Source organism: Ruditapes philippinarum, unplaced genomic scaffold (genome assembly GCF_026571515.1).
Source record: "Ruditapes philippinarum isolate M1 unplaced genomic scaffold, ASM2657151v2 ctg1524_1_1_1_1, whole genome shotgun sequence".
NCBI classification, from domain to species: Eukaryota; Metazoa; Mollusca; class Bivalvia; order Venerida; family Veneridae; genus Ruditapes; species Ruditapes philippinarum.
This window is the reverse complement of record NW_026854840.1, coordinates 87,797-114,601: the sequence shown is the minus strand read 5'-3', so window position 1 is coordinate 114,601 and position 26,805 is coordinate 87,797. Positions and strand designations below refer to the sequence as shown.

Here is a 26,805-nt window from a genome sequence, read left to right as displayed (position 1 = left end):
TTTTTTAATAAAGGTGTGTCTACTTTTTTCACCCAATCGCAAAAATTGCTAATTATGGTGAATGGACGTTTATCATGACAATTAATATATAGCAATACGTGCATTGAAGTGATATAAAGCATATTCAGTGTAAATTTTAAAGTGACATGAAGCATATTGAGTGTAAACATTTATATTTGCTATGTTTTTGGAGAGAAATTTGGCCAAAAGAGGCAACAAAACCTATGATCCTTTGGTATTCTACAAGATTTTAAAGTATAGACCTTATAGTTACTGAAAAACATTTTTAGAAAAAATGTACATATTGAATTCTTGAATGTGAAGTGTCTTATTAAATGACAAATATTCTTGATTTGAAAACAATGCATCAATAAAAGTGAATTCTCAGCATTTTGAATTTAGATTGATGTGTAGCAATCAAAACATGTTAATTCAATTCAATGAAGCCCAGTTTTCATGGATAAAGTTTTATATTTCAGTTCCTTTTTTCTTCTTCACGCTGTTCAATGTGGTGCAGGAGTTCTTTTCCAATATGATTTTCATTCGTCTTATCGGGCGGTGTTCATGGAAAAGAGGGGGTCGTGAAGTTTGAGTTTACCGTGGGTCAAAAACGCTGAAATTTATGTCATCAATTTCGCTGCACTTCTTCATTTTGTCACTGTTTAGATAAATCAAAGTGTTAAAGATCAATATTGTTGTTTTACTGTTTATCGTTTATTGTCACTTAAATGTGACCTATGCCCCTGAAAGAAAGTTCTTAAATAAAATCTGAAATATATGCCAAAATAGCGGTAATATACAGCCAACCTAAAACTTCATTGAAATTCCATTAGAAGTGTAGAAGAAATAGTGTAAACAAATTATACTAACAAAACATCATCAAGGGCCCAAAAGTGTGTGAAAAAAAAAATGCACATCGACAGCTTGACTTGGAAAATCATGACAGCATACAAACAATTTAATGATTGTTTACAGAAATCTCCCATGTGGTTTCTGAGATGAAGGATGGACAATATTAATTGCTGAAAAATCAAGATACTATGCGCAACTAAGCTTGGTGACAAACAAACCTGTAACGTTTCTTCACTGAAATATCAAGCTGCTTTGGAGATGAAGCTTATTTTACTTGTAAACTGACTATTACGGCAGACAAGTTATTACTCGAAGAAGACCATACAGAAACCGTTACTGTGCCAAACAAAATGAAAGGCAAAGTCAGGACTCTATGCACAACTAGGCATGGTAACAAACATTCCTGTGAAATCCGCTAGTGGTTTTGGAGATGTAGCGTGGATAAGGTTATTTTATATGAAAATAGACCATGAAGAGGCCATAAATGTGTATAAAAATTCAATCAGAAAATCAATTAACTATGCACAAGTTAACGTGATGACAAACATTCCTGTAAAGTTTTACTGAAATCCTCGAAATCAAGATATTCGGAACAACTTAGCATGGTAACAAACCATCCTGTTTAGTTCACTGAAATCCCCCCACAAGTTTTGGAGATGAAGCGTTGACAAGCTAATTGGAATAAAAAATAGACCATATGAAGGGGGGACTAAGAAAAAATCAAGCAAAATATCATGAAAGTATGCACAACCAGGCTTGGTTGCAAAGAATCCTGTGAAATTTGAGTGAAATCCCCCTCCCCAAATGGTTTTGGCGACTAAAGCACGGAGAAACTTGTTTTATGCGAACATTTACCAATTATGGGCTATAGCTCTGTCAAGAAAGCAAGCGGATAATCAAGATACTATGAACAAATAGACATGGTTACAACCAATGCTTGATGTTTCACTGAAAAACACCCAGCGGTTTTGGTAATGAGGCACAGACAAGCGTATTGTAGTCGAAAATTGACCAATATGTCAAAGAATTCAAGGGAAAATCAAGAAACTATGGTGACAAACAATCCTTTGAAGTTTAACTAAAATCCTCCCTCATTGGTTCTGGGATGAAGCGTAGACAAGCATATTTTACACGAACAAGATTACTGAACGGACGGACAGTGCGATTTCAATATGCCACCGTCAGGGGGGCATAAAAGAGCTAAACAAAAAGGCATGTTCTAAAATGTTTACCATAAATACTGCCAAACAAAAACAAGAAAAAAAATTGTTAGAATAAAATCTACAATTATTTGGCTTTTTACGAATGAAATAATTTGGATAAGCATAATTGTGTAACATTTGTCACATTTACATATTATTTTTCCGCCCCATATTACAATAATAGTCATAAAGATTGTTGACAGGTTATATGGCCCTATATCAACGGTTGTTTGTACATATAATCCGAGGCGCCAGGCGAGGTTTATATAACAAACAACCGTTTATATTCAGCCTGTAAGGAACATGGAACATTTATAATGAATTTATAATACTGCAAACGTCCTATATTTTAGAGAAAAACGTGAGTATTTTATATATTGACAGCATCAGTGTATATAAAACTATATAAACGTCAAGATTATCCAATTAAAAGTTACCTTACAAACGTGCTTTATAAAACAAAACATAGAGGAGATTGAATGAGTGTAGATTTAAAATTTTATTTATTGAACAAGTTGAATAAAATCAAACGCGAGCCCCTGGCGAGCATGATATTGTTTTATTGATCGAGTTCGATAAATCTATGAATACAATGTTCTTTTTATTACATATCAACAAAAATAAGAACGGTTAACAGTTTAAAAAGAGTCAATTTCATTGACGCGCCTATTGTAACGATAACAATTATTCATAAACTATTGGCAATGATGACTTACGTGAGCTTAAATGCATTAGGAAACTGTACAGTATTGTAGCCAAAATTCTTGCAGAGTATCTTGGAGAATGTGTACTTCCGTATTTCATCAATTTGCTCTGAAATTATACAATTAATAATATATTTCTAAAATCTAACTGTATCTTTATAATGCTTTATAACCGATTTCGTTGAGAGCATTTGTAGAAGATAGGACACAATTGATTATTCAGTAACTATAAGGATGAGAACCTGATTTTACTACAACTCCTTTGTTGTGATTAAAGTTGTTAAGTTGTCATGACATTTAAAAAAAATTGATCACATGAATGGCCATTTGCGATTTGAGCAGAAAGAGTTACACCTGTTATGCAAGATTTATCAATTCGTTTATTATAATTTTCATACGAAGCTTCCGCTTTGAAATAGTGATACATTTTTTTCAGGAGGCATTAAAGAAATGAATCAGTTCATTAAAATATGTTGACCCAAACGATTCAGTCGTTTATATTTCGGGACAGTCTTCACAGGAAGATTGGGTAATGGACCCTTCTTTAAACCTGGAAATATTAAATAGAGACAATATGCAAAAATGGCATTAATTAAAATAATTATTGTCTTGCTCAGGTGCCCGTTCTTGCCTTAAATAATGAACGGAAGGAAAGTTGAGATATTTAAAAATCAGTTACGCTGGAAAGTCACCATATGACCTATATTGTGCTGATGTGACTTAAAGTCTTACCAAAAAACCTTTGTTCCACCAGAATAGTATGCTTGTTATTAATAAAATAATTTTACAGACTATGGTATTGATTTGCCATCAGTTGTAAATGGAATAAGAGGGGGAATAGGATATTAACGGAAACGTACTTTTATTGTAATTGGCTGTTTCACTCTGAAACCAGAAACGGTCTCCAAATTTCAGTCTCTTGAACTGTTCTCCAATTAGACATTCCAATGTAGCTCCAAGCAAAGCCCCATTCACTGTTTTTTCTATGAGACCTCCAGTAAAGAGATCAATATCTCCTGGTAAGCTGTGGCAAACATTTTTATAATTTATTGGCAAATTTATCGAATATTGCATATTGACAATGAAAATTAAAGGTATTTAGTTACAAGTTAATACATGAAGCTTGTGTACATGCTTGACTATTGACTTTAGAATGCTACTATAAAAAAAATAAACTGACACAGGATAATGGTTAAGACTAAAAAAGAAGAATATATATTGGTACAGTATGTTTTTAAGTACATTGAGCAATTTTCCTATATATGACAATGTTCTTACTGAATTTTCTTTCTATGAAACCTGCTGGGAAATTTATAAATGGCCGTAGAAGCGTTCAGAAGCATAAAAGGTAAAAAAAATCAAATCATACTCGTATCCTGTTTCAACCACTTTGTCTTTGACTCCATCGACAAACTTTTCTGAAATGTCCTCATTCCAGTTTTCCTGAACTCTGTCCAATCTACAGTACTCCATGTAGTCGTAAAACGTCCCTATGCCATGATCCCTACCTCTTTGTATGTTAAGTGCAGCCAAATCCAAGGCAAAACCTTCAGCTTTGTCCAAAAACAGGTTACTTCGAACTGCTTCTACTAAGAACCTAGAGATGAATAGTGCTGCTATTTAATCACAATGCCTTTCATTTCTATTTGCTTTTAAAAAATTGAATTAAGCTAGTGTTGTTTGGAAAGGTTGTACAATTTTAAGATATCTCTAATTATAGCCAGTTTTTATAATTGCTGAAACTTGTTAACGTGTCGCTTTGAGAACCTTCACTTATCTCAATCATATACTTCAATCAGAGAATGACACCTTTATTGTACATTATATGCATTTAATGCAAGTTTCCTTGGCAGCATGGTTATCCCTACTGGGAGCAATCAAAATAATGGTGGGAATGTATTCCTTGAGTTCATTATACAAATCATCAATTGTATAAACGTTTGTCTAAACAAGTATGTGAAATTAATCGTTTGTACTCCTTATTTAAATAGAAAATAAAAAAAGACATCCTTCTTTTCTGCAAACACTACACCTTTGATAAAACACTATAAATGCAATCCGTTAAGAGCATTTTAGCTATTATTTGCATTATCATAAAGGTTAGGGTCTAACCCATTGATGACTTTTTTAGATTTAGATTCAAACTCGCAGTGATGTGTGGTAGATCGATCTTGTTCCTTACCTGTCTGTTCCAGGTGATGCCACTCCAGAGAGCCCATACATCAGCTTATTAAACGCTTTTGGTCTATATGTCAAACTTGGATTGTGAAATGTATCTTCTGTTTTCACTTCCCCGTTGCCAAGCGGTTTAAAAGCTTTATTAAACAAAATCATTTCAGGAGATATCCATGAATGTCCCATTCTACAAAATGTTAAAATGTTATGATATAAACGATATTTATGATATCCATATAGATCTTTATTAATGAAATTTAGTAAACGAGATTAACAAGGAAAAGTGGCGTTCAATGAACGCAACCCCTGCACGACCCAGCAACAAGGACCAGCGGACACGGCACAAGGCAGAGCACGGAATAATTAATCACTTAATAATACATAAAAAGAAATAATAGTAACCGACAAGGAAATAAAGTAATACAGTCTGCAAGAACAAGAAATTGTTTTATACACAATACTTACAACAACAACAAGATAACTAATTAAGAAGATTACGTATGCTCTTTTATGTATTCTCCACTGGCTCAAACTGATATCTAAATCATTTGACAGAAACAAAACACATTTGTTTCTTAAAAAAGCTATGCTATCGTAACTGCAGTCTTTGTGCAGGACAAAAATGATATACAACCAAAAGACAAGCTTGTAGTCATTTCCTAAAGCACCACGTTTAAAATAAATGATAATTGTTATAAATACAATGCATAATTAGGAGAACACGCGATGTGTGTTCAATCTTAGTTCATTCATTTTCGAATCACAAAATATTTTGCCAGTTATATATCATTTTATTACTCTTAACAATATATACCGCTTGCGGCAAATTCATAGTAACTGCCTGAATGAAACTGTCGTATACATAACAAACCTATAAGCTGCCACCGCAAATTCGTTAAGAATTGTTGGATTTATTCCGGCCTCATACGTATAGTCTTCGGATGTTTTCAGCCTATATCTTTTCATAGTATCATCAGTTAGGAAAGAAGGAAGAAACTGGTCGTAGACAATTGTTTGCATAATGGCTATGACCAGCTTTCTTGTCTCCTGGAATATTATTTCATCACTGCCGGTTTTCGGGTAGAAATCTAAAAGATGAGAAGTCATTTAATTAGTCCTTGTAGATGAATGAGGTATGGCGACGATCAAGCTTTACTTGTGGAGGAAGACCTTAGGTGCCCTTCAGTGAATTATTTCAGGCACGAACGGACACCTTAGTAGAACCTATCTGCACCAACCAACGCTCTGAAGGTTGGCTGGATAGCACAACACAAAAATATTTTCATAGTTGTAATCCCGAACTGGTTTAATACAAACCTTTTGAACTTTCATATAATATCATTATATAATACTATGTATTTACCTTTCAATATGTTGGCAATTCTGTTATGTTCTTTCACAAACAGATAGTGGTACGCTGTCAAACTTGGAACTTCGTTAACCCGAACATCCCCTTTAAATAAAATACCAACATAACAATATGTATATAAATTGTTAGTAACAGAAAATCAGTAAACATTTATTATTTATTTAAAATTAGTAGTAATTTACATGCAGAGAACGGAACTGTAGATAAGAGGCATCGGAAGGTTTCCTTCTTGTTAATGTATGTTATCGACGGCAAATGTCATTTTCCACCTGAATCCTTTTGATGTAACAATAATATGAAATGCTTTTTAAAAATAACAAATTTAACCTTTAGAAAAGCTGGAGGCCGCTTTAACATCAACGAATAGTTAACGTACCTGCTTTTGAGCAGTGCTGCCCAGACTCAGTAAGAACACAATCAGCAGAATCGCCATTCAGGATTCGCTCTGCATTTCGTAGAGTACTTGTCTTTAGGAGAAAGCCTATGCCACTCTCTGAAAATATTTTTCCAAAAGAAAACAAGATTATTCTAAATGATGAATAGAAACTTATTTAATATGGTATTTTACGAGGGATGTCCAAAAAATTCGTGCACTGCAGTTATTGTCGTGAGAGTTTTTGATAGAAAAACATGAGTTATATATCACTTGAAGGGGAAATTTGTCCAAAATAAGAAAACACAAGAAAATTTATCTATCAATAACTCTCACGACAATAACTGCAGTGCACGAATTTTTTGGACAACCCTCGTAGAAGCAATAGTTGGATACGTTTAACAGGAATAATTGTGTGTGTTTTTTGTTGGTTAGCTGTCACATCGACAGAGTGTAGGTAATATGGCGATGTTGCAGCTACATTGGTGGACGAAAACCTCAAATGCACTCCAATGCACTATTCCAGGCACAAACGGACATCTGAGCAGAGAAAAGTATTTTGTAGTACACTTTTATGTCACAGTAGATGTCCCCCTATAAACAGTTATATAACTACAAAGCAAAGGTCGTTCTTATTCTATCCTAGTGAATTGAGCTTGGTGTATGCTTCTCCAATGTATTTTACACAATCAATCACTAGGCCATTTAAAACAAAATTAATCAAAGACAATGTAAATTTAAAAATAACAAACGATTTGGCAATTTACACAATGAAAGACTAGGAAATCTACACAATCAACGACCGGGTAATTTACAAAATAAACGACCATGCAATTTACAAAAAAAAAGATTTTTTTTCAAATTATACAATAAATGACAATGCACTTTACACAGTAAACGACTATGCAATTAACACAAAATATGAACTAGTCGATATACACAATCAACGACTAGGTTACGTTATATAAATCAATGTTCAAAAATATGTAATTTCTCAAAATATTTGCATTTATAGACATTTTTTACAGCAGATTAGAATATGACCAAACACAGTTGGCCTTACATACAATCACAAGTTACAATCACTAGACGATGGTGCTTAGCGTTATACTTTGCGCAATATTTCTATCAGATATTCGTGACTGTTCATTAGCATACAATGTAATAAGCTATAATTAAGTTGTACTACATAGCGCACACTCAAAATCTATTTTTACAGTTTTCCTTAAGGTATAAGATATCAAAACTTCCATTTATTTTCTTTCGATGTCGTACAATATTAGTGAAATAACATTGGAGTATAGGCTATAATCTACTTTAAATTTTACATTTGCTCACATATGTTTGAGAATAACACATTTCAAAAATATTTACCTTCATCGGCCTAGTTGACAGTGCAAAATATACCCGGGACCAACACAGCATCCATGTACTCAGTACATATCCACACAAAAATATTTATTATTTTACAATTAAAAAGGAAAATCCCTTACTCTGTATGAACCATTGAATAAATAGGATAATAAACGTAGTAAAAATTGTAAAAAAAACATGTATTTTCTCTCTGGAGCTGTGAATATGTATATCGAACTATTGCTGAAAATTGGTTGCGACTCGTTCTTAATTGCCATATGGGCTAGACAAGTTTAAACTAAAGTGTCGATTCATTGCTCAAACTACTTTTTCAAGTTTTACTTACTGGTACTAATCTAGTTGCATTAATGTACAGATGAAGAACTACTTAGAACTAGTTAGAACTAGTTAGAACTTGACTGAAAAGTTTACCTCCGTCTCTCAGACTTTTTTGACGTTCAAGAGAAGAGCCGTACACATTAGAGCCATCAATGAATGCCGTGATTGCGTTGATCTGTTGTCTAACTGGTTTGCCATTAGATTGTGCTGAAGCAGAACAAAAATGTTAACAGAATAATTGTGACATAATGCATTTTGAACGACAGCAAAGTGAACGTATGTTCAAATGTTCTTGTGTATGTCATGAATTCAAAGAAATAAATAACGAATGCCAGTAAGTGTCTGTCAATTTAAATTCAAGTTATAACCGATGAAGTTTTTATTTACATTTCACTACACCTTGTACACGAGTCGGTAGATGTGTTGACTCCATTGTTACTTTCTGTTTTTCAATATAAATGTTATTTTATTAAATTATATAAATTTGATTATATCAATTTTTATACGCCCGTTTGAAAAACGGGACGTATTATGGGAACGCCAATGGCGGGCGGGCGGGCTTTCGGCGTCCAATTTTGTCCGGAGCATATCTCCTACATGTATGGAGGGATTTTAATGAAACTTCATAGAAATGTTCACCACTATGAGGAGCAGTGTCGCGCACATGAACCAGGTCTCTAGGTCAAAGGTCAAGGTCACACTTAGAGGTCATTGAAAAATGCTTGTCCGGAGCAAAACTTCCACATGTATAGAGGGATTTCAATATTACTTGGCACAAATGTTCAGCATTGTGAGGCGGAGTGTCGCGTGCAAGATTCAGGTCCTTGCGGCCAAGGTCAATGTCACACATAGAGGTCAAAGTTCAGATAAAAATATGAAGATGTGTATATGTACCATTTAGTCATCATTTATTGAGGGATTGTAACACAAATGGTCATTATCAAGACTATGGCTGTGATACATATAATTTAGGTCAATATATACAAGGTCAAGGTCACTAAAAATGATGAAATATCCAGATTTTGTAAATAGAATTTAATCAAAGGGCGACAACAAAGTTATTACTTTGTTCATAAATGACTTACACAATTACTCCCCTTGATCTACTTTCACTTTCAATTCTAAAAATAGAATTTAATCAAAGGGCATAAAATAATCCTCTTTCTTGGACTTGAGTATGTTCTAAAGAATGTAACATTTATTTACACATGTTTCATTCATTGGTCAAGATTCTTAACTGTGATAACTATGGTGTTCTGTAGACTTGGTATTTGTTCATAAAGATCATACAGTAATTACCTTATCAAATGTAAATACTTTCCCATAGAAATTTAATTATATTTTAATTAGTTATTAAATTACAATTACATGTACTTTTTATCTTCCCTACTGATTTGTTTTAAGGTTCATTTAACAACACAGTGCCAAGGATAAAAACTTGCTTGCAGGATAACACTTATCCATAATGCCCCCATCTCCATCTAAAGCTTTCGTAAACGGGCGTATTTTGTGACTATGGCACCCTTGTTTTAATTTAATGATACTTAATAAAAAAAAAACTCACAGTCTGGACACAGCACAGGGGCTGATCTTTTGAATTCTATACAATGATCTTTACTGAATATTGGCTGAAATTCGTCATCCTCCTGACTAATGATGTTAAAACAATTGTCAATGCTGGAAAGGCAACATATTTGATAATTGGAAAATATGTCATATAAAGACAATTTCATACAATTAGACCCGAGATGGTATTGTTTCTATTGTTAAATAAATTGGCAGAATCAGGTACATTGTTTTTAGATTTTTTTGGGGGTTTTTTTGTTGTTTTTGTTGTTAATTTTTGTTGTTTTCTTTTGTTATCTTAATTTTTATTTCCTAACATAAATTTATTACTTTTGTTTATTATTTTGTTTGTCAAATTTGTTAAATATATGATTATAAAGTAACGAAGTTACTTAAGAAAAGTATAATATAAGAAATGTTTAAGAACTTACTCGTCTTTTGCGGTCTTGTCGCAACATTGTTCTACCGCTGCAATTAAAAAAGAAAGAAGCTTATTAATAGTATAGACAAATATTTGTTAGTTTCGTGTCGTTTGTGTATTTTCTTCAATAATTCTTATATAACAATCTCACAAACTTCACTAGAAACCAGTTTTGTTCTATTGTTTTTTGTTTGTTTGTTTTTTAGGGAGTCTTGGTGATAGACTAACCAACGCGCAATGCCTTTACACGTGTGACCGGGTTCTATACAATTTCTATTCAGGTTTGTCTTTTGCCAACGCCTATTTCCCACATATTTAATTTGAAACAGTGATTAAGGTCAAACGTCACAATTAAATAACGTTTATAGCTGAACGTAGACGTTATGTGCAATTTCTAGGATTTGACTTTGCGCAACTTGCATTTGCAATCCTAACGCGAAAATGGGCAGTCCGCCGTCAATCACGAAAGTAGCTAGCCAAGCTATCTTGTTGATCCTGCAAGTAGTAATATGCTTGTCTCCATGATTAAGCCCTGATGCTCTTAAAGAAACACGAAGGGAAAAATGTTTGTTATTTAAATTAACTTTTCCGTTTAAATGTTGTAAACATCTCAATTATTTCGCTCACAGCAATGATCAATAATGAAAAGTAACACTTGTTTGGATAAGGTTTATTTCTCAAATTGCAAGCAAATTACTTAATAAATATTTTCCATTTGCGTGTGCAGTTGTAGCATACAGTCTTTGACGTCATGAACAAGCACAATAGAACTAAGCCTGCAACAATTTCAAATCTTGTCGGTTTGGACGCATTATGTCTCTCTATTTTTGCAATTTCCAAGACGCACACATTTGTTTGGTGAAAACCTTGAAACAGTAAAGAGTTCTACGTTATCGATTTCTTTTTATTTATCAAAGGTTACACTGTCTGACAATTTTCATATAAATCAGCTTTTAACAATGCAATGCAATATATATCAGGGAATGTCACACATTTAAGGACTGGAACTTATCCCTAAAGACACTCAAGCACTCATACAAAGGTCTAGACCGCTGAGCTCAAAGTTGAATATTCTCCAAAAAATGTCAGCATTTTTCTTATTATTATTAAGTACGCACCAAACAATTGAAGAACATTTACCTGAAATAAGTGGAGTGAGCGTTAAGTCATGGTCCAGAAATTGTCCAAATCCCATCGCGTGCAGAGTTAAATTTTGGCTACGATCTACGTTAAGTCCAACTGCATTGTGTATTTTATTACTGATAAGTCTTGCATTCGGCAGAGGCTTTTTGTTGATACCAACAGTTCTTGGCAATCCAAGTTTGTCATCTAAAAAGTAAATTCATCTAGTATATATAAATTGATAAAAAATGGTTCGAAAAAAAAAATTTAACATTTTACCGATGTATGTATGCATCATAAGAAAAAAAATACTCGCTTCGACTTACACATCTGAAGCTTTGAGTAAGCAATAATATTATTTGTTACTAATGCGTTTTCAGATTCATTTATCTACTGTTTCTAACAATAATTGATATACAAACAAAAAATCAGTTTGAACACCAATCCTGTTTTACGGTAATTCAACAAATGAAATAAGTCGAAATACAGTTGCTGAAATAATACACACATCAACAAAAGTAAAATATATGAATGTTTGAACTAAACATTTTCAATGTCACACCAGGTGTCGGTTCATTCATTTGATTATGCTGTCGTAAATTTGTTACTGTTAACCTTGACGTCACAAGGGGTATTTTATCTCCCTGAACAAAAATAATGTGATGATCTGAAATTGTCAACTATAATATATCTAGCTGTATCAAAAATAAACCAAGAGTAACAACTTACCTTTTCAGTTTTAAGTGTATTTGAGGACTACTTTAGAAGTTTTCTTTTTCTTTTATTATTTCAGCAAGGGATGATATCCACTCGTCATAAACATACAATAAGCTAGGTTTTATTTAGAGAACAAAACACGAACCCATATACACGGTTATGATCTGTGAAATCTGATGCTTCTGTTTCCAGAATATTCTTTGCATGGTTTTTGTCAAAATAACCATGATATCCTATGTCTGTTCAGCATATCTGTATCGTTTCAGTGATTAAGATTGCTAAAAAATCCTTTGTTGCACGCTTAAATCGTCTGCATGTTCCAGTTTGACACAAAACTATTTATATTACAATTACTTCCGTTGAAAACTGATGTTTACTTTTTTACTAAATTTTATGGGTGTCATAGGCTACTCCTGAGAAGATGTTGATGAATAAAAATGAATCGAAAGAAAAAAAGGCGGCCATTTTATTTAATTTTCTTTAGAAAATATACCACGTGTCTACTGTTGTATACTGTTAAAAATACTGTTACCTGTAACAGTACAACATTCTAAGACACGTGGTACACTTTATTAATAGCAAGAATTATTCCCAGAGGCCAATGGGAAATTAACGTTACAAAAAATGAGGGGGTAATATTACAGTCTATCATCTTGGTAATTAATATTACGCGTCAATTTTTGAAATATTTTCAAGGGGCGAGTAATCTATATAGACTTAAGAAATCGTAATGTTTTTGTTCCAGTTCTAGTTCCCTCCCCTGGCTGCTGTGTAAACATTCTACCTTATTAAAATGGTTTACTATATTAAAATGTTGGTGTGCGATTATAAAAGATAACACATATCTCAGGGTAAATGTGCATATTAGCAACCCATGAACTAAAATATAATTGACCTTTTCAAAAACCTAGCCAAACACCGTTTCCAGTACGTTAAGGATTTAGCTCCGGGGAATTACACCAGATGAAGTACATAACACTATTACATTATATTGATACTTTTCTAACATTATTTTGCCGTTTAAGGTAAAAAAGAAGTTGATTTGTTTAAAAATTAACAATGTTCCTTTAATTAATATCTATTGCAAAATTTTCAAAAAAAAAATAATTGTTTATAATGTAAATCATTAAAATTAAAACAGTCATAGTGGCATCTTACTTATAAATCATAGATTTTTTCTGCGTTAACTTGTGCATTTACTTTATTTCTTGTATGGATTTCGTCATACAATGGTATTTAATCATTTTCTCTCATTGTAATAACTGTTTTATTTCACTTTAATTAAAAAAAACAACATCGAGTTCGTTATGGCACTCCATTACGCGAATTCTCCACAGCTATATACACAAAGGACCGGAAGACGGCGTTAAGCTAGGTTTTCGAACACGTGAATCCTCGACTCCGCCTCGGTTGTTATTTAAGTTATCTGGTTGCCGCTCGGTGCTATTTTAGTTAACTGGTTGCTGCTTCGGGTGTTATATTAGTTATCTTGTTGTCGCATAGGGTGTTATTTTAGAAATCTGGCTGACGCTCAGGTGTTCTTATAGTTATCTGGTTGCCGCCTCGGGTGTTTTTTTTATTTATATGTTGCCACTTTGGTGTTAGTTAGTTATCTTGTTATTAAAGTTTTTCAGAGCCACAACGGTAATTCATGCTTAGATATATCAAGCTTAGATATATGGCATTTAATATTGTCTAGTGGACATATACCAAGTTTGTTCAAATTAAAGCTCTTGGGTGAACATTGGCTCCAACCTACAGAGATTGGGGGCCATGGATATTCCTTATATGTTACAATTAGTAAAATTTGAAGAAAAGAATTTCTTAGCCTGCACAATTATTAGATATTAAGCACTTAACATTGTCTAGTGTTTCTTTTCAAAGTTTGTTCGACTTTTCGTTGCCTGTGGGTGAAGGTTTTTCATCCTATATGTATAAAGTGCAAAAACAGTGACAATATAAAACCAGTAAGGGCTAGAGCTTTGTTATTTGACATAAAACCTTGGCTTTTGATCCAACCATAGCAACCATTGAGTTCCCTAGCAATAAGAGAACTGATCAGCAACAGTAACTTCTATAAGAACCATTCACTTTGAATAGCAACCATTAACTTTCTAAATTTTCATTTTTTTGTTAGGTTTTCCATAATAACAAGTGACTAAGCCCAGTTATCATTTTCTTATCATTAAGTAGGGACTTCCATAGCATCCATTGATTGTCATTAGTAATCTATAGCTTCCGTAGCAACCATTAACTTTCTTTAGCAACCAGTGACTCCCATATCAACCATTACATCCATAGCAACCAGTGATCATTGATTTTCAGGCAGACTATGTTTTCCATACCTTGAAACTTTTTTTTCTTTCATATGTCGCTGTATGAAGCAGACGTGTTATTTTGTGCTCTTGAATTATATTTAATTGCTAGTTTATTTCTATTTGGATTTGACTGAAAGTGTGCATATGTGATAATGAATGCGGTGTGCATCTTTGTTTGTGTTTATTTATTGGCTGTGTCATTGATTGAATGGGCTACTCATACTTCAACTGAATATTTTGGACAATTTTACATCATAATGGAGTAGACATTTTACAAACCAAAAATATTTCAACAAACAAAATTGCCTACAGCCGTGATCAATTATTGAACATTGGATTAAATGTCACAAAGCACTGGAGATATTATAAACCTGATCAATCTGTATTCTATACAATAAATAAATTGGACATAGCCCCCGGCTGGAAAAAAAGGAAAAGAAAGAGGGGTGGACAATCAAAACCTCTAACAAAGCAAAATGGGATTAACTCTCATAATCTCATATATCCAAAGAAATGCAATACACTGAATAACAGATTCAATGAAAAAGTATCTTTCATAACTGTAAATTGTCATTCAGTTCGAAACAAGGATGTTCGTGTTGGTCAGATACTACGAGAACAGAAACTTGATTTTGCCCTCCTCACTGAAACTTGGTATTCGGACGAAAATCAGCATGAATATGAAACTAGTGACCTTAATCAAAACGGTTATAAAATTAGTGTAGCCAATCGAAAGAACCGAATCGGCGGTGGGATTGCTTTGACCTGTCGCACCGTTGTGAATATGAGGAAATTGAAATCTGGAGTGACAAATTGTTTCGAATTTGGTATTTGGCAACTGGTATTCAAAAACATTACAATGCATGTAATTGGCATTTATAGACCACCATCCATGTCAACAAATTCACAATTTATTTCTGACTTTTTCCAATTCATGGAAGGGATTATGCCTCAATATTCCAATCTTCTAACACTGGGTGACTTTAACTTACATCTGAATGAAGAAAATAGCGTGATATCAGAATTTAAAGACTCATTATTCGCTATGGGTTTGGTGCAGCATGTTAACTTTGGCACACAAGTTTTTGGCAATACTCTTGACGTTGTTATTACGGAAGCAGTCAATGGGGTTGAAATTGTGGCATGTGAACCTGGTGATTATGTGTCTGATCATCGAGCAATAAAATGTGTTATAAATGTTCAAAAAGAAAACATAATCAGTAAGTCAGTCAAATTTAGAAACTTTAAAAATATGGACGAGTCATCTGTTAGAAAAGAGTTCAGTGAAATTACAATAGATCAGAGTGATATTAATCTATACGTGAATGAGTTTGAAAATAAAATAAAGAACGTTCTGGACACTCATGCACCTGAAAAAGAGATAACAAAAGTAATTAGAGCCCCTAAACCATGGTTCACTCCCGAAATACTCACCCTCAAAACATCTACTCGGAAAGCTGAAAAAATATGGAGAAAATATCGTCAACCTCAACAATATGAATCGTTCAAAAAGTCTCGGAACCAGTACAATGATGAACTCGAAAAAGAGAAAACAAAAGTAATAAGTGAAAAAGTAACTAATACAAAGGGTGATTCCAAGAAGCTGTACCAGTTAGTGTCTGAGTTAACAGGAACTAAATCAGAAAACCCAATGCCACCTGGGTACAGTGATAGTGAGCTCTCCGAACACTTTGCCTCATTTTTCATGAATAAAATAGAGAAAATACGTGATGACCTTAAACCATTTGATAAATTCGAGCCAAATACTAGAAACGTTCCATCTCTTCTTGCCTTTGATGAATTTTCAAATGATAATGTTAAAGAGCTGATAAATGCACTACAGACAAAATCTTGTGAATTGGACATATTACCGACAGCAATATTAAAACTATTCCTTGGAGAACTACTCCCAATTATAACAAAACTGGTAAACTTATCACTACAGCAAGGAATATTTCCAAATAAATGGAACGAGGCTATCGTGAGACCACTTTTGAAAAAAATTGGACTTGAACTTGTATTCTCAAATTATAGACCTGTGAGTAATCTATCGTTTTTATCAAAATTGATTGAAAAAGCAGCTCTGAAAATACTAAATAAACATGCTGATCAGTATGACTTACTACCTACAAATCAATCCGCCTACAGAAAATACCACTCCTGTGAATCTGCTCTACTGCGATTAGTTAATGATCTGTTGGCAGCCATGGAAAGACAAGAAGTTACAGCGCTAATCGCGATTGATCTCAGTGCCGCGTTCGACACTGTGGATCATGATATACTCGTCGACGTGCTACAGAAGCAGTACGGCGTGAGCGGTTCAGTGCTCAGCTGGCTTGATTCATACCTTCGTCCTAGGGGCTGTCGCGTGTGTGTCAACTCGGCAGTCTCAGCTCCACGGCAACTAGAGTGCAGTGTCCCCCAGGGTAGTTGTTTAGGGCCTTGGCTCTACCTAACGTATGCGGGAACCTTGTTTGACGTGATTCCATCTGGATTATCGGTGTATGGATTCGCTGATGACCATACTGCAACCAAACGTTTTAAACCGACTGAAGAAAATAGTGAAATTTCTGCAATCGCTGAATTAGAAAATGGTGCGATTGATATCAACAACTGGATGAACGCTAATAAACTCAAGATGAACTCATCGAAAACAGATTTCATAACATTTGGAAGTTCTCAACAACTCGAAAAGTGTCACCTAAAATCCATTTGTATTAACGGAGATAAGATCAACTCCGAGGAGTCCATTAGATATTTGGGCGCATTTCTAGACCAAACACTAAATTTCAAGGTACATGTCAAACGAAAGTGCCGTACTGCAATGTTAAACTATCTTAGAATAAAACGTATCCGAAAATACCTCACCAAAGAAGCAGCTGAAATACTAGTTATAGCACTCGTAATGTCACACTTGGATTATTGCAATGTCATTCTTTATGGTGTATCCGATTTTGAATTGAAAAAAATGCAACGTATTCAAAACATGTGCGCTAAGTTAGTTCTGCAACGAAAGAAATTTGACAGTTCAAGGCAAGCACTGTTCGACCTTCACTGGCTGCCCATCAAATCTAGAATCGAATATAAAATTTTGACTTTTGTATACAATTGTTCAATCGGTCATGCTCCAAAATACCTTTCTGAACTCCTAACCAAACAAGTACCAAATACCCGACTACGTTCAGCTAAAACCTCTGAGAACTGCTACGTTATTCCATTCAATAAAAGAAAAACATTTAGTGACAGAAGTTTCGGAACTATTGGTCCAAAATTGTGGAATCCGCTGCCATTAGAGTTGAAACAATCTAAGAATATTGATGTATTTAAGAGAAATCTTAAAACACATTTTTTCAGAAAGTTTGAATCACTATTTTAAAATATGAAATAAGATAAACATGAGTAACGTATAACTGATGACTGACAGTGTGATGAATGTGCAATGTAAATGAATGTTTTGTTCTTTTTAATCCATTTGTAATCAAGTTACATGTATGTACATAATCTTATCTCATGCTACATGTATATATCAATCAGTTTTATCATTTTATGGTCTCTGCAATTTTTTAAAAATATGTTAATTGGAATTGTATGTAAAAGCTTTTATTTCACTTGATGTTGATCCACATATTCTTATGCATTCACAATTTTATTCTTAATATTTATATGTATTGTACAACGCCGTTGAATATTGTTAAATAGAAACAGGCGTTTAATTAAATAAAAAGTTTCAAGTTTCAAGTTTCTTGTTGTCGCATTGGGTGTTATTTTAGTTATCTGGTTGCCGCATTGTGTGATATTTTAGTTATCCGGTTGCCTCTGTGGTGTTATTTTATTTATCTTAGTTACGTTAACTCTCTGTCGCTTGGGTGTTATTTTAGTTACCTGGTTGGCGCTTCGGGTGTTATATTAGTTAACTGTTTCCGCCTCAGGTATTATTTTAGTTATATGGTTACCACTTCGGTGTTATGTTAGTCATCTGGTTGTTGCTAGGGTATTATTTTAGTTATCTGTTTGCCGCCTCTGGTGTTATTTTAGTTATTTGGTTGCTTATATTATAAACATTTAGCATTATATTGCATTTACATTCAATTGAATAGTAGCAGTTATAAACGAAGAACAAAGTCACAACCGTAAAGGCGGTGACCAAATTGTCATTCTCTCAAATAATCTAGAACAAAACAAGGACTTTACTTGAAATTTGTATACTTAAAAATATATTTTATTTGATCAGCTGTATACGCGTATTCAAGTTTTCAATTTTATTTCCAATAAATTATATTTGGTTAGGAAATTTAGTTTCAAGGTTGCTTGTTCACTCCACAGACTTGCACGGTTAGGAGTTACTAATGACTGTGATGTTCGCATTGATAATTTTGGGCGTGGGTAAAGTGTGATTGAACTAAGATGTAAATATTCTATGTGCATCACTGCAACAGCGCACACACGGAAAGATCATATTGCGTACGTTACAAACTTAAGATACAGATTGAAAACAAGGAAGACTTCCGTATTACTAATTTCTCCTTGTGACAGAGAAAATTATGTCTTTATCACTTAAATGATCTTGTCTAGCTTAAATTTTCCAAATTGATTGTAGCCCATTTTAGGGATATCAAGGTGAACATTTTGAAAATACCCAACAAATAGTATAGCACTTGGTCTGATTTCAGGGATGCACAGCCTTATCTTTTATTGTCCTGATGACAAAGCTTATCATGTTGGTTCCAGCTGGACAAGATCTAGCTATTCATGAAGGTAAATAGAGATTTTCCAATTGTATTATTTCTCACTCAGATTATCTCCTTTGTACTAATCATGCCAGCAATATAAATGTAATTCTTGGAAGGGTTTGCATAAATAAATGCACATTTATGAAAAGAAAGTGGACAATTTACCATACTTATTTGGAAGTAAGCGATCTTGACTTCTACCAGCCATGCCCCATTCAGGATTATTTAAGTTATTGCAAGAGCCATCTGCACTTCTGTACTTGACGTCAGGGTCGCATTCTTCTGGAGGCTTGGCGACATTACAAGTTCCTCCATTAGTCGTCTTGAATACGTGAAGAACATCTTCATGTGTGACCTCCTCTAAACTATGATTATTCCTAAAATTAAAACATATTTACGATTTTGGGTCTCCAAAGCTGTGTTACAAAATTAAAAAGTTTCTGAATGTTTAAATCAAATTGTTAAAGGTATCAATGGTAATAGTATTAATGGTTTGTTTAAAAAAGTGATTATGTGATTAAATGAACGTCATGCGCATGAGCGAGCCAAAATGAATGTAATTGGAAAAAAATGGATTACGTTTTGCTAATGATTTAATCGTGGAATATTCAGAAATGCATCACAACAAATATGGTAAAAAACTGTTATCTGATTAACAATAATCACTTTCCATTTAGAATGAAAGTCTTACTCTGATTGAAGAATTCGCATCGCCCGAATTTGTGCGTTCACGTTTTTGTCCATACCGACATTTCCGTGCATCCGTTTACCATGACTTAACGACATCAGACACTTTGGAGACGTTTTTCTTTCACCTGTAAAATGCAATTAACAGCAGCAGTTTGGATGTGGCTATATGGTGTTAATGTTGATACTTTATCATTGGTTGTGTCGATCACATTTGATTAAGGTGATTCCGCTTTGCTCACAAGGTCTGTCCAAAGTGAAAGTAGGTCAAAATTCATATGACAACAAAGCTCACATTGTTATATGATGTGCCATTTGCAAGTACACTTCCAGTTCTATGTTTTAAATACTATTCTAAACAAAAATATAACAATGATAACAATAAGAAAATTTACCTTAAATGGGCTAATTTTCTGAATACCAAAAACATTCCGTTGCAAAGTTTTATGCACATTTCATGAATGGCAAAATCCAGTTTAAAGTCTATTTTAGTGCCAACAAATGCTATTTTTTGCAGGAAATACAAACAACTTTTAAAAAACTAGAATCTTAGGAAAGTAGTTTATCTGACCTTGAAAAAACATGGCCACCATGACATGTGTAAAAAATTAGCACCATGGAAATAATAATCATTTATTTATTTCTTGTGAAAATGACAAACAGACACACTTCACTGTTACACATAAAAAGGTTAGATTTTAAAGTTTGATTGTGTTTTCATTTTAATTTTAGTTCATAAGGCTATAAATTATGATTATTTTCTTGCACTACTTTTTTACAAAACAATAATGGAGGCCATGTGCTTAGAAGGGTATGAGATACTGATTTATTTTGAGTTAAATTTTGAAAGTTTTTCGTATTTGCTGCAAAAAATAGCTTTTGTTGGCACTCAAACAGACTTTAAAAAGAATTTTGTCATTCATGAAATGTGCATAAAACTTTGCAACATAATGTTTTTGTCATCAGAAATGTTGCACATTCAAGGTAAATATTCTTATTGTTATCATTTTTATTTTTGTTTATAATTGTCCTTAAAAATATAAACCTGGAAGTTTACTTTCAAATGCTCATCATTTTACAATAAGAGCTTTGTTGTTATATAAAGTTTGGCCTACTTTCACTTTGGACAGACTTCAGTGAAAACAAACACGGCTGACAAAGCGGAATCACCTTGTAACAGATACTTACGAACTTTCCCGAAGGTGTACAAAATAAATGGTGTCCATTGACCTGCATGATAAAAACACGAACCGTGTATTATTCGGCTACGTTACAGTATCATAGGTGCTATCCAGAACCCAACAAATATGATATTTTCTTGTGCAAATACACTTCATCTGTTTTAGCTTCAATGTGCATTAGGTCTGGCGTTTAAAAAAGAAGTAATCATGCCATTACAAAAAGATTAAATTTGTATGAAAACACCTGTTACAATGCGGAAATATACTGTTACTATTAGCTATGTTTGTTCATTTTATCTGTACGGATGATCCTGAGGCTGAGTTTCTTATGCAAATTGTACTTCGCCGCTTTGAGGTTGCAGATTTGTATGCTTATAAGACTAATTTTGGTTGACTAGAAAACCTCAATACGATCTGTAGTCGATATGAAACCCAATTTATTCATTTATGTTTTTATGAAATTTATTAAATGCAGCTTTAAACGCATTTAAAATAAATATATATTTCGTTAATGACACTTTGCAATGTTAAGTGCATACGCAGATGCAATTTATTTTATCTATAAATAAAAAATGTAAATATATTAAAGATGAAAGGAATGTGTGCATTTGCAAATCGCACATGTGCATTTTTTTTTTACTAGAAGTTGTTTATTGAATATAGTTTAAGTCTGTCTAGCCGACACTGTAAAAGTGCATATGGCGTCTTTCAAGTTTTACTGGTTTCAATATTTCAGGCTCATACAGGCACCTGAGTAGGAATACTAAGCCAGATAGTTTCCTCATTTGAAAAATTAGACGTCCCCTGACGGGATTCAAACCCACAACGACAAGGGGCAAATGGTTTGAAATCAGCGAAATTAACCGTCGTAATACTAAGTTCTCTTTACTCTTGGTAATAAGCTTAGGGGGTAGCCCCCTGGCTAAAAAGTGAGATATGTTTATTCTTTAATCTACTTTTAGATATGTGATGTATTCATTAAAAATGCGACAGTTTAGCCAAGTATCCGATACGGCAGCATTTATTTGTTGATGTCGTATTAGATCCAAAAATATTAATTTCCGCAATATATATGTATATCCCTTATAGTTTTGAGTTGCTAAGTATAAACATTTGCTTAATAAATGATATCATTCTGTCTAGAATAATTAATTATCAGCAATATATAGGTATGTTATATTGGATTACATAACATTTACCAATAACATCCAAATATAATTCTTTCCTTAGTTTTTGTCAGGTATGATACTTAAAACTATCAACATAAAAATTCTTTTTACAAACCTTGTATTCTCGACCTTTGCTCTTTACCTGCTATTAGCATGCTTTGTTATTTTTATGTTAATGCACATTTATTTCATATTGAAATATACAGAAAAATCAACCAATTAATGAACCAATTAAAACTGTTAAGGTAGTAGTACATTGTTAATGAAGTCTTGCTATACATACCACTTCAGCAAAAGCGGGAAATCGATTACAGAATAGTAAATAAATCAGATCAATTATTTTGTAAAAGCCACTCATTGTTCGAGTTTTGTTTGTTTGTTGTTTTGTTTTGTTCATGGGAGGGGGTAGATGTTGTTGTTGTTTGTTTTTTTTGTTTGTTCTTGTTTTGTTTTGTTTTTTTAAATGCAAGATAAACATTATGTTTGAAAAACCCTGTAAACTTTATATTTAAGCTTAAAATGATCATATACATGAATGAATTATAAACATCAAAGGCCCTTTATATCCGATAATAATAGTGTTAACTGTTTCAAAAGGCTTTATTTTTATTTTTACTGCACTGTAACAGTTTCTAAACCTCGCACTCATTGGCAATATCCCTGGTGATTTTTTTTTTCGTATTTTTTATGCTTTTTGGCCATTGATCAAGTTCCAGTGATTATATATGTTGTGTGGAAGTTAAAATACATTTCGTTTATATTATGCTACTTTTAGTGGCTACTGAGTCTTACTTCTTTTTGTCAAGTGGTAAACATCTTATACACTTTCAAACTATAAAAGTCAAGTTGAAGTACATTAAGCGCGTCACGACAAAACCAACATAGTGCGTTTGCGACCAGCATAGATCCAGAATAGCCTGCACATACATGACATACGCGCAGTCTGATCAGGATTCATGCTGTTCGCTATCAGTTTCTCTACTTGTTATAGGGTTTGTAAGCGAGCAGCATGGATCCTGACCAGACTGCGCGGATTCGCAGGCTGGTCTGGATTCATGCTGGTCGCAAACGCACTATGTTGGTTTTGTCATGACGAGGCTCATTTGTGTTCGGTTCTGAGACATAAACTACTTTAAATATACAGTGTATGAGCTGAGATTTAAGCATAGCTACGTACATTGTTTTCAATCAGTAACTGGTTTTTATCCTTGTTTCACAGAGATAGAACACGAAAAAAAATCATTTATTTAGGGAATTTAGATAACATACGGTTTTGCTCTATTTTCTCGAGTTTTTCTTCGGTGAGGCCAATCTTCTTTGCCTTTGCAAGGGCAGCCAGCACCTCATCTTTGCTCGGAATAGCTGTGTAACAACAACTGATCAAACAAAGGACAATGCTGCCCTGTATAAAAGCCTGTAAAAGAAAAATACAATACAATGAAATAATAAAGATATCTTAAAAGTATATAAAGTCAGAACTAAGGCTAGATTTTCAAATGGTAACTGCCATAATTCACCTAACATATGTTAAAAAGTTTACTTCCATTAATAGAAGAACAAAATTGCTTAGCTTTTCTTCCTGGTTTAATGTAATTTTTCAAAAATAAACAGTTACATTTTACATTAAATGATTTTAAACAAATAATATCAAAATCAGTCAGAACTGTCTCCGCCTACTCTATCGTGGACCTGAACTCCTCAAGGGCACGATCTGGTTCAGAAGCTCCAAAACTGTCTTTCTGCGGCCATGCGCGCCCCAGGCCGTGCCAGTTGCATTCCCAACCCTCGACCCCTAATGAAGGTCGGGAGTCAGGAGTACCCCCTACTTCTCGATGAGTCAAATATGTATGTGACAGCTCCATCAATCTCAATATCTTAATAATTTTGTGTGTTGATGTAAAACAACATACCTGTAATTGTTTGAAATTATTGATAACATTTTTTACCACATGATTCTACAAAGAGCCTAAAGAGAGTAAATATCACTCTATTGGAAGTGTACAATATGTATGTATGTTTGATGTACTGGTTACCCGAAGCTATTTTTGTGTTGTGTCACTAACATATATGTATCATATTATAATGACTGAAGACTATAAAAAAAAACACCTTACATGTATATGACACATTTCTGGCTCTGGATGGTATTATAGTTTTTTATTATCATTTTTAAGATTGTTATTAACATTACATTAAATTTCCTAGTGTTTTAATGTGAGTTAACAGTATATTTAGATAATTATTCAATTAGGAGCTGTAACATTATAACGAGTTTGATAAGGAGACCATCTATTATTTAATTCATCCTAGTTACAAGAAGAATATTTGATATACTTTTCTACATTATAATGAAAAACTGACCTTTTATGAAAAGTTTGTATATTGAAGTTTTAGTTATTAAACCTACACGTGTAAAAATATCTTTTTTTTTGCAGCAAGAAAAATAAAATTTAATGTTTCATCCGTTTTTGTTTTGATTATGGATTAGTTATACCAAAAAGAACTTCTTTTTTAGAGTTCAAAATCTGTTATATTTGGACATTTATATTTAAGTCTGCCAAACTTGACTACCATACCGATATTCATAAAAAAGATTTAAGAGTGTTTCGTTATTTTCCCTACAAAAAGAACACATATTGTCACTTTTTATTCCAATCTTAGTTAAAAACGTATTTGTTGCTAGGGTTCTATTGATTAATTTGTACTGGAAGTACCTTAAGTAAGTATCTGACGTAATTTTGTGAACTGTTGTATAAACTTTTTTCCATTCTAAAGGTTCGGGTAAAAATAGTTCATGTTTCCATTTTTGAGACGTTGGGTGTTTTATTTTATTGTTTACTTATATTTCATGGATAGGATGGCAGCCTTTTATGTTTTGTGTGATCACATGAATTTGTTTGGGAATGATTGGTTTCAAAGTATTAAATTGTTCAGTACATATTTCAAGTTTAACTCTTAAATTTGTTACGGATCTTAAAAGTCTCTCATGTTGCAGGAATGTTTTGTTTATTTGTGGAATATTTTGTATAGATGGTAAACTATGATATTGACCATCATTATCAAATCAGCAACAAATATTATTATACCTTTCTGTCAAGAATCGATGAGCCTCCGACTTTCACTGTTGGATTGAAGCAGATATAAAATAATTATTACAACAATTATGGTCGAAAAGAATTCTAACCCCTTATGCGAAAAATAACTGTTATTAAAACATAGGTTTTATCAAAAATCAATCATTTACTTATTTATCTTCTAAATCCGCCCAACGAAATAATCAAAGAACTAGAAACATCTATTTTTTGTGTGGAATATCCCTATTTCTATTTTTTTTTGTGGAATATCTCTATTTCAATTTTTTGTTGAATATCTCAAGAAAAAAGATTAAACGAGAAGTTATTATTTAACCGATTTCAGAAGGTGGCTCAAATATCCTTGAACTAAAATCCTTAATTCAATCTCCAAAGTTGGGTAGGATCAGGCATTTTTGTTCAATGAAAAGAAAAAAATGGGAAAAACATCATCTAACATTCTTTTCAGGAAATATATAATCTCTCAAAATTAGGTGCTGACTTTATGAAAAATCAGTTACATAGAATAGATAACCCGTTTCGGGAAATATGATTTCTTATCATGGACAAAATGTCATCCGAAAGTTCAAATAACTAATTTGGAAGAATGTCATAATTAAGTTTAATGAAAAAGTATGGAAACAAAATTTCATGGCACACATACATTTAATCTTGGCACTCAAGTTTAGTTAAAAATGCCAGCTTTCAATTGATCAATATAAATGTTTTTCACTTGCTAAACAATTGTCTTGGAAAACATGTGCCTAAACAATATGATTAAACTGCGAAAAAAACAAAAAACAACAGAAACAGGAGAACAGCAAAAAACTTCCGGCAATAAATCAAGAACCCCAATTAAACTTTTAACATTTCTTGTAGACTATTTTTTTACAATTTTTATATGAGTCTTAAGCTCATGAAAGCAAATGGATATCACCTACCCGCATATTAATCCAGTAAGTCCAATGCGCAGTTGAAATTAAGAATCTATCTGTCTATATATATAGAGAGAGGGGGTGAGCAGATGGATTTTTTTTCTTGCACGCATCGAAAGTTTAAGAGAGGTAATTGGGAAGTTTTATTATGAGTTTTTGTATATATACTACTCAACTTTTCCTAAGCACCAAAAGATAACTTTTTATATTGTCACAAGTATAATACAGATTTCTTTCTATTTTTTTAAAAATTCTGATTCAGGAATGTTTGACATAGTCCCCTGACATGATCCGAGTTGACTTATGCAATACAAGTCGTCTAGGTGGCATAAAAAGCATGTACCCAAATATTTTCATATTTTTGATGGGAAGTACAATCACATGTCTTTTGTAATACCGCGAATTTACCGGTTAATTGTCATTCGGTGGCTTACATTTCTTACATCTGTCATTTCGATATGGCGAAAGCTTTTGAGAGAAACAGAGTAATGAAGGGCTGCAGGGATGGTGAAGTTGGGGAA

The 26,805-nt window shown here is 33.2% G+C and overlaps 1 protein-coding gene across 1 annotated transcript; it reads right to left on the bottom strand.

Annotated features, from left to right (window-relative positions):
- On the bottom strand, positions 1-26,306 carry LOC132741243 (peroxidasin homolog pxn-2-like). Its single transcript, XM_060729368.1, has 16 exons — positions 26,291-26,306; positions 23,548-23,692; positions 19,933-20,056; positions 19,407-19,618; positions 11,495-11,683; positions 10,365-10,401; positions 9,932-10,044; positions 8,461-8,574; positions 6,679-6,795; positions 6,297-6,386; positions 5,805-6,021; positions 4,941-5,120; positions 4,128-4,355; positions 3,619-3,782; positions 2,771-2,867; positions 1-658 (listed from the first exon to the last, which is right to left on the bottom strand). The coding sequence occupies exons 1-16, from the start codon at positions 26,294-26,296 to the stop codon at positions 595-597; spliced, it is 2,097 nt and encodes a 698-aa protein (XP_060585351.1). The 5' UTR covers positions 26,297-26,306; the 3' UTR covers positions 1-594.
- Between the last annotated feature and the right edge of the window lie 499 nt (positions 26,307-26,805).

Bases quoted from the DNA above. Each gene is read 5' to 3' on its own strand.
- LOC132741243 (XM_060729368.1), bottom strand. The intron at 5,121-5,804 runs GTTTGTTATGTA...AACATTTTGTAG, and splicing joins TTTGCGGTGGCAGCTTATAG to AATGGGACATTCATGGATAT. The intron at 3,783-4,127 runs GTATGATTTGAT...TGTTTGCCACAG, and splicing joins GTGGTTGAAACAGGATACGA to CTTACCAGGAGATATTGATC.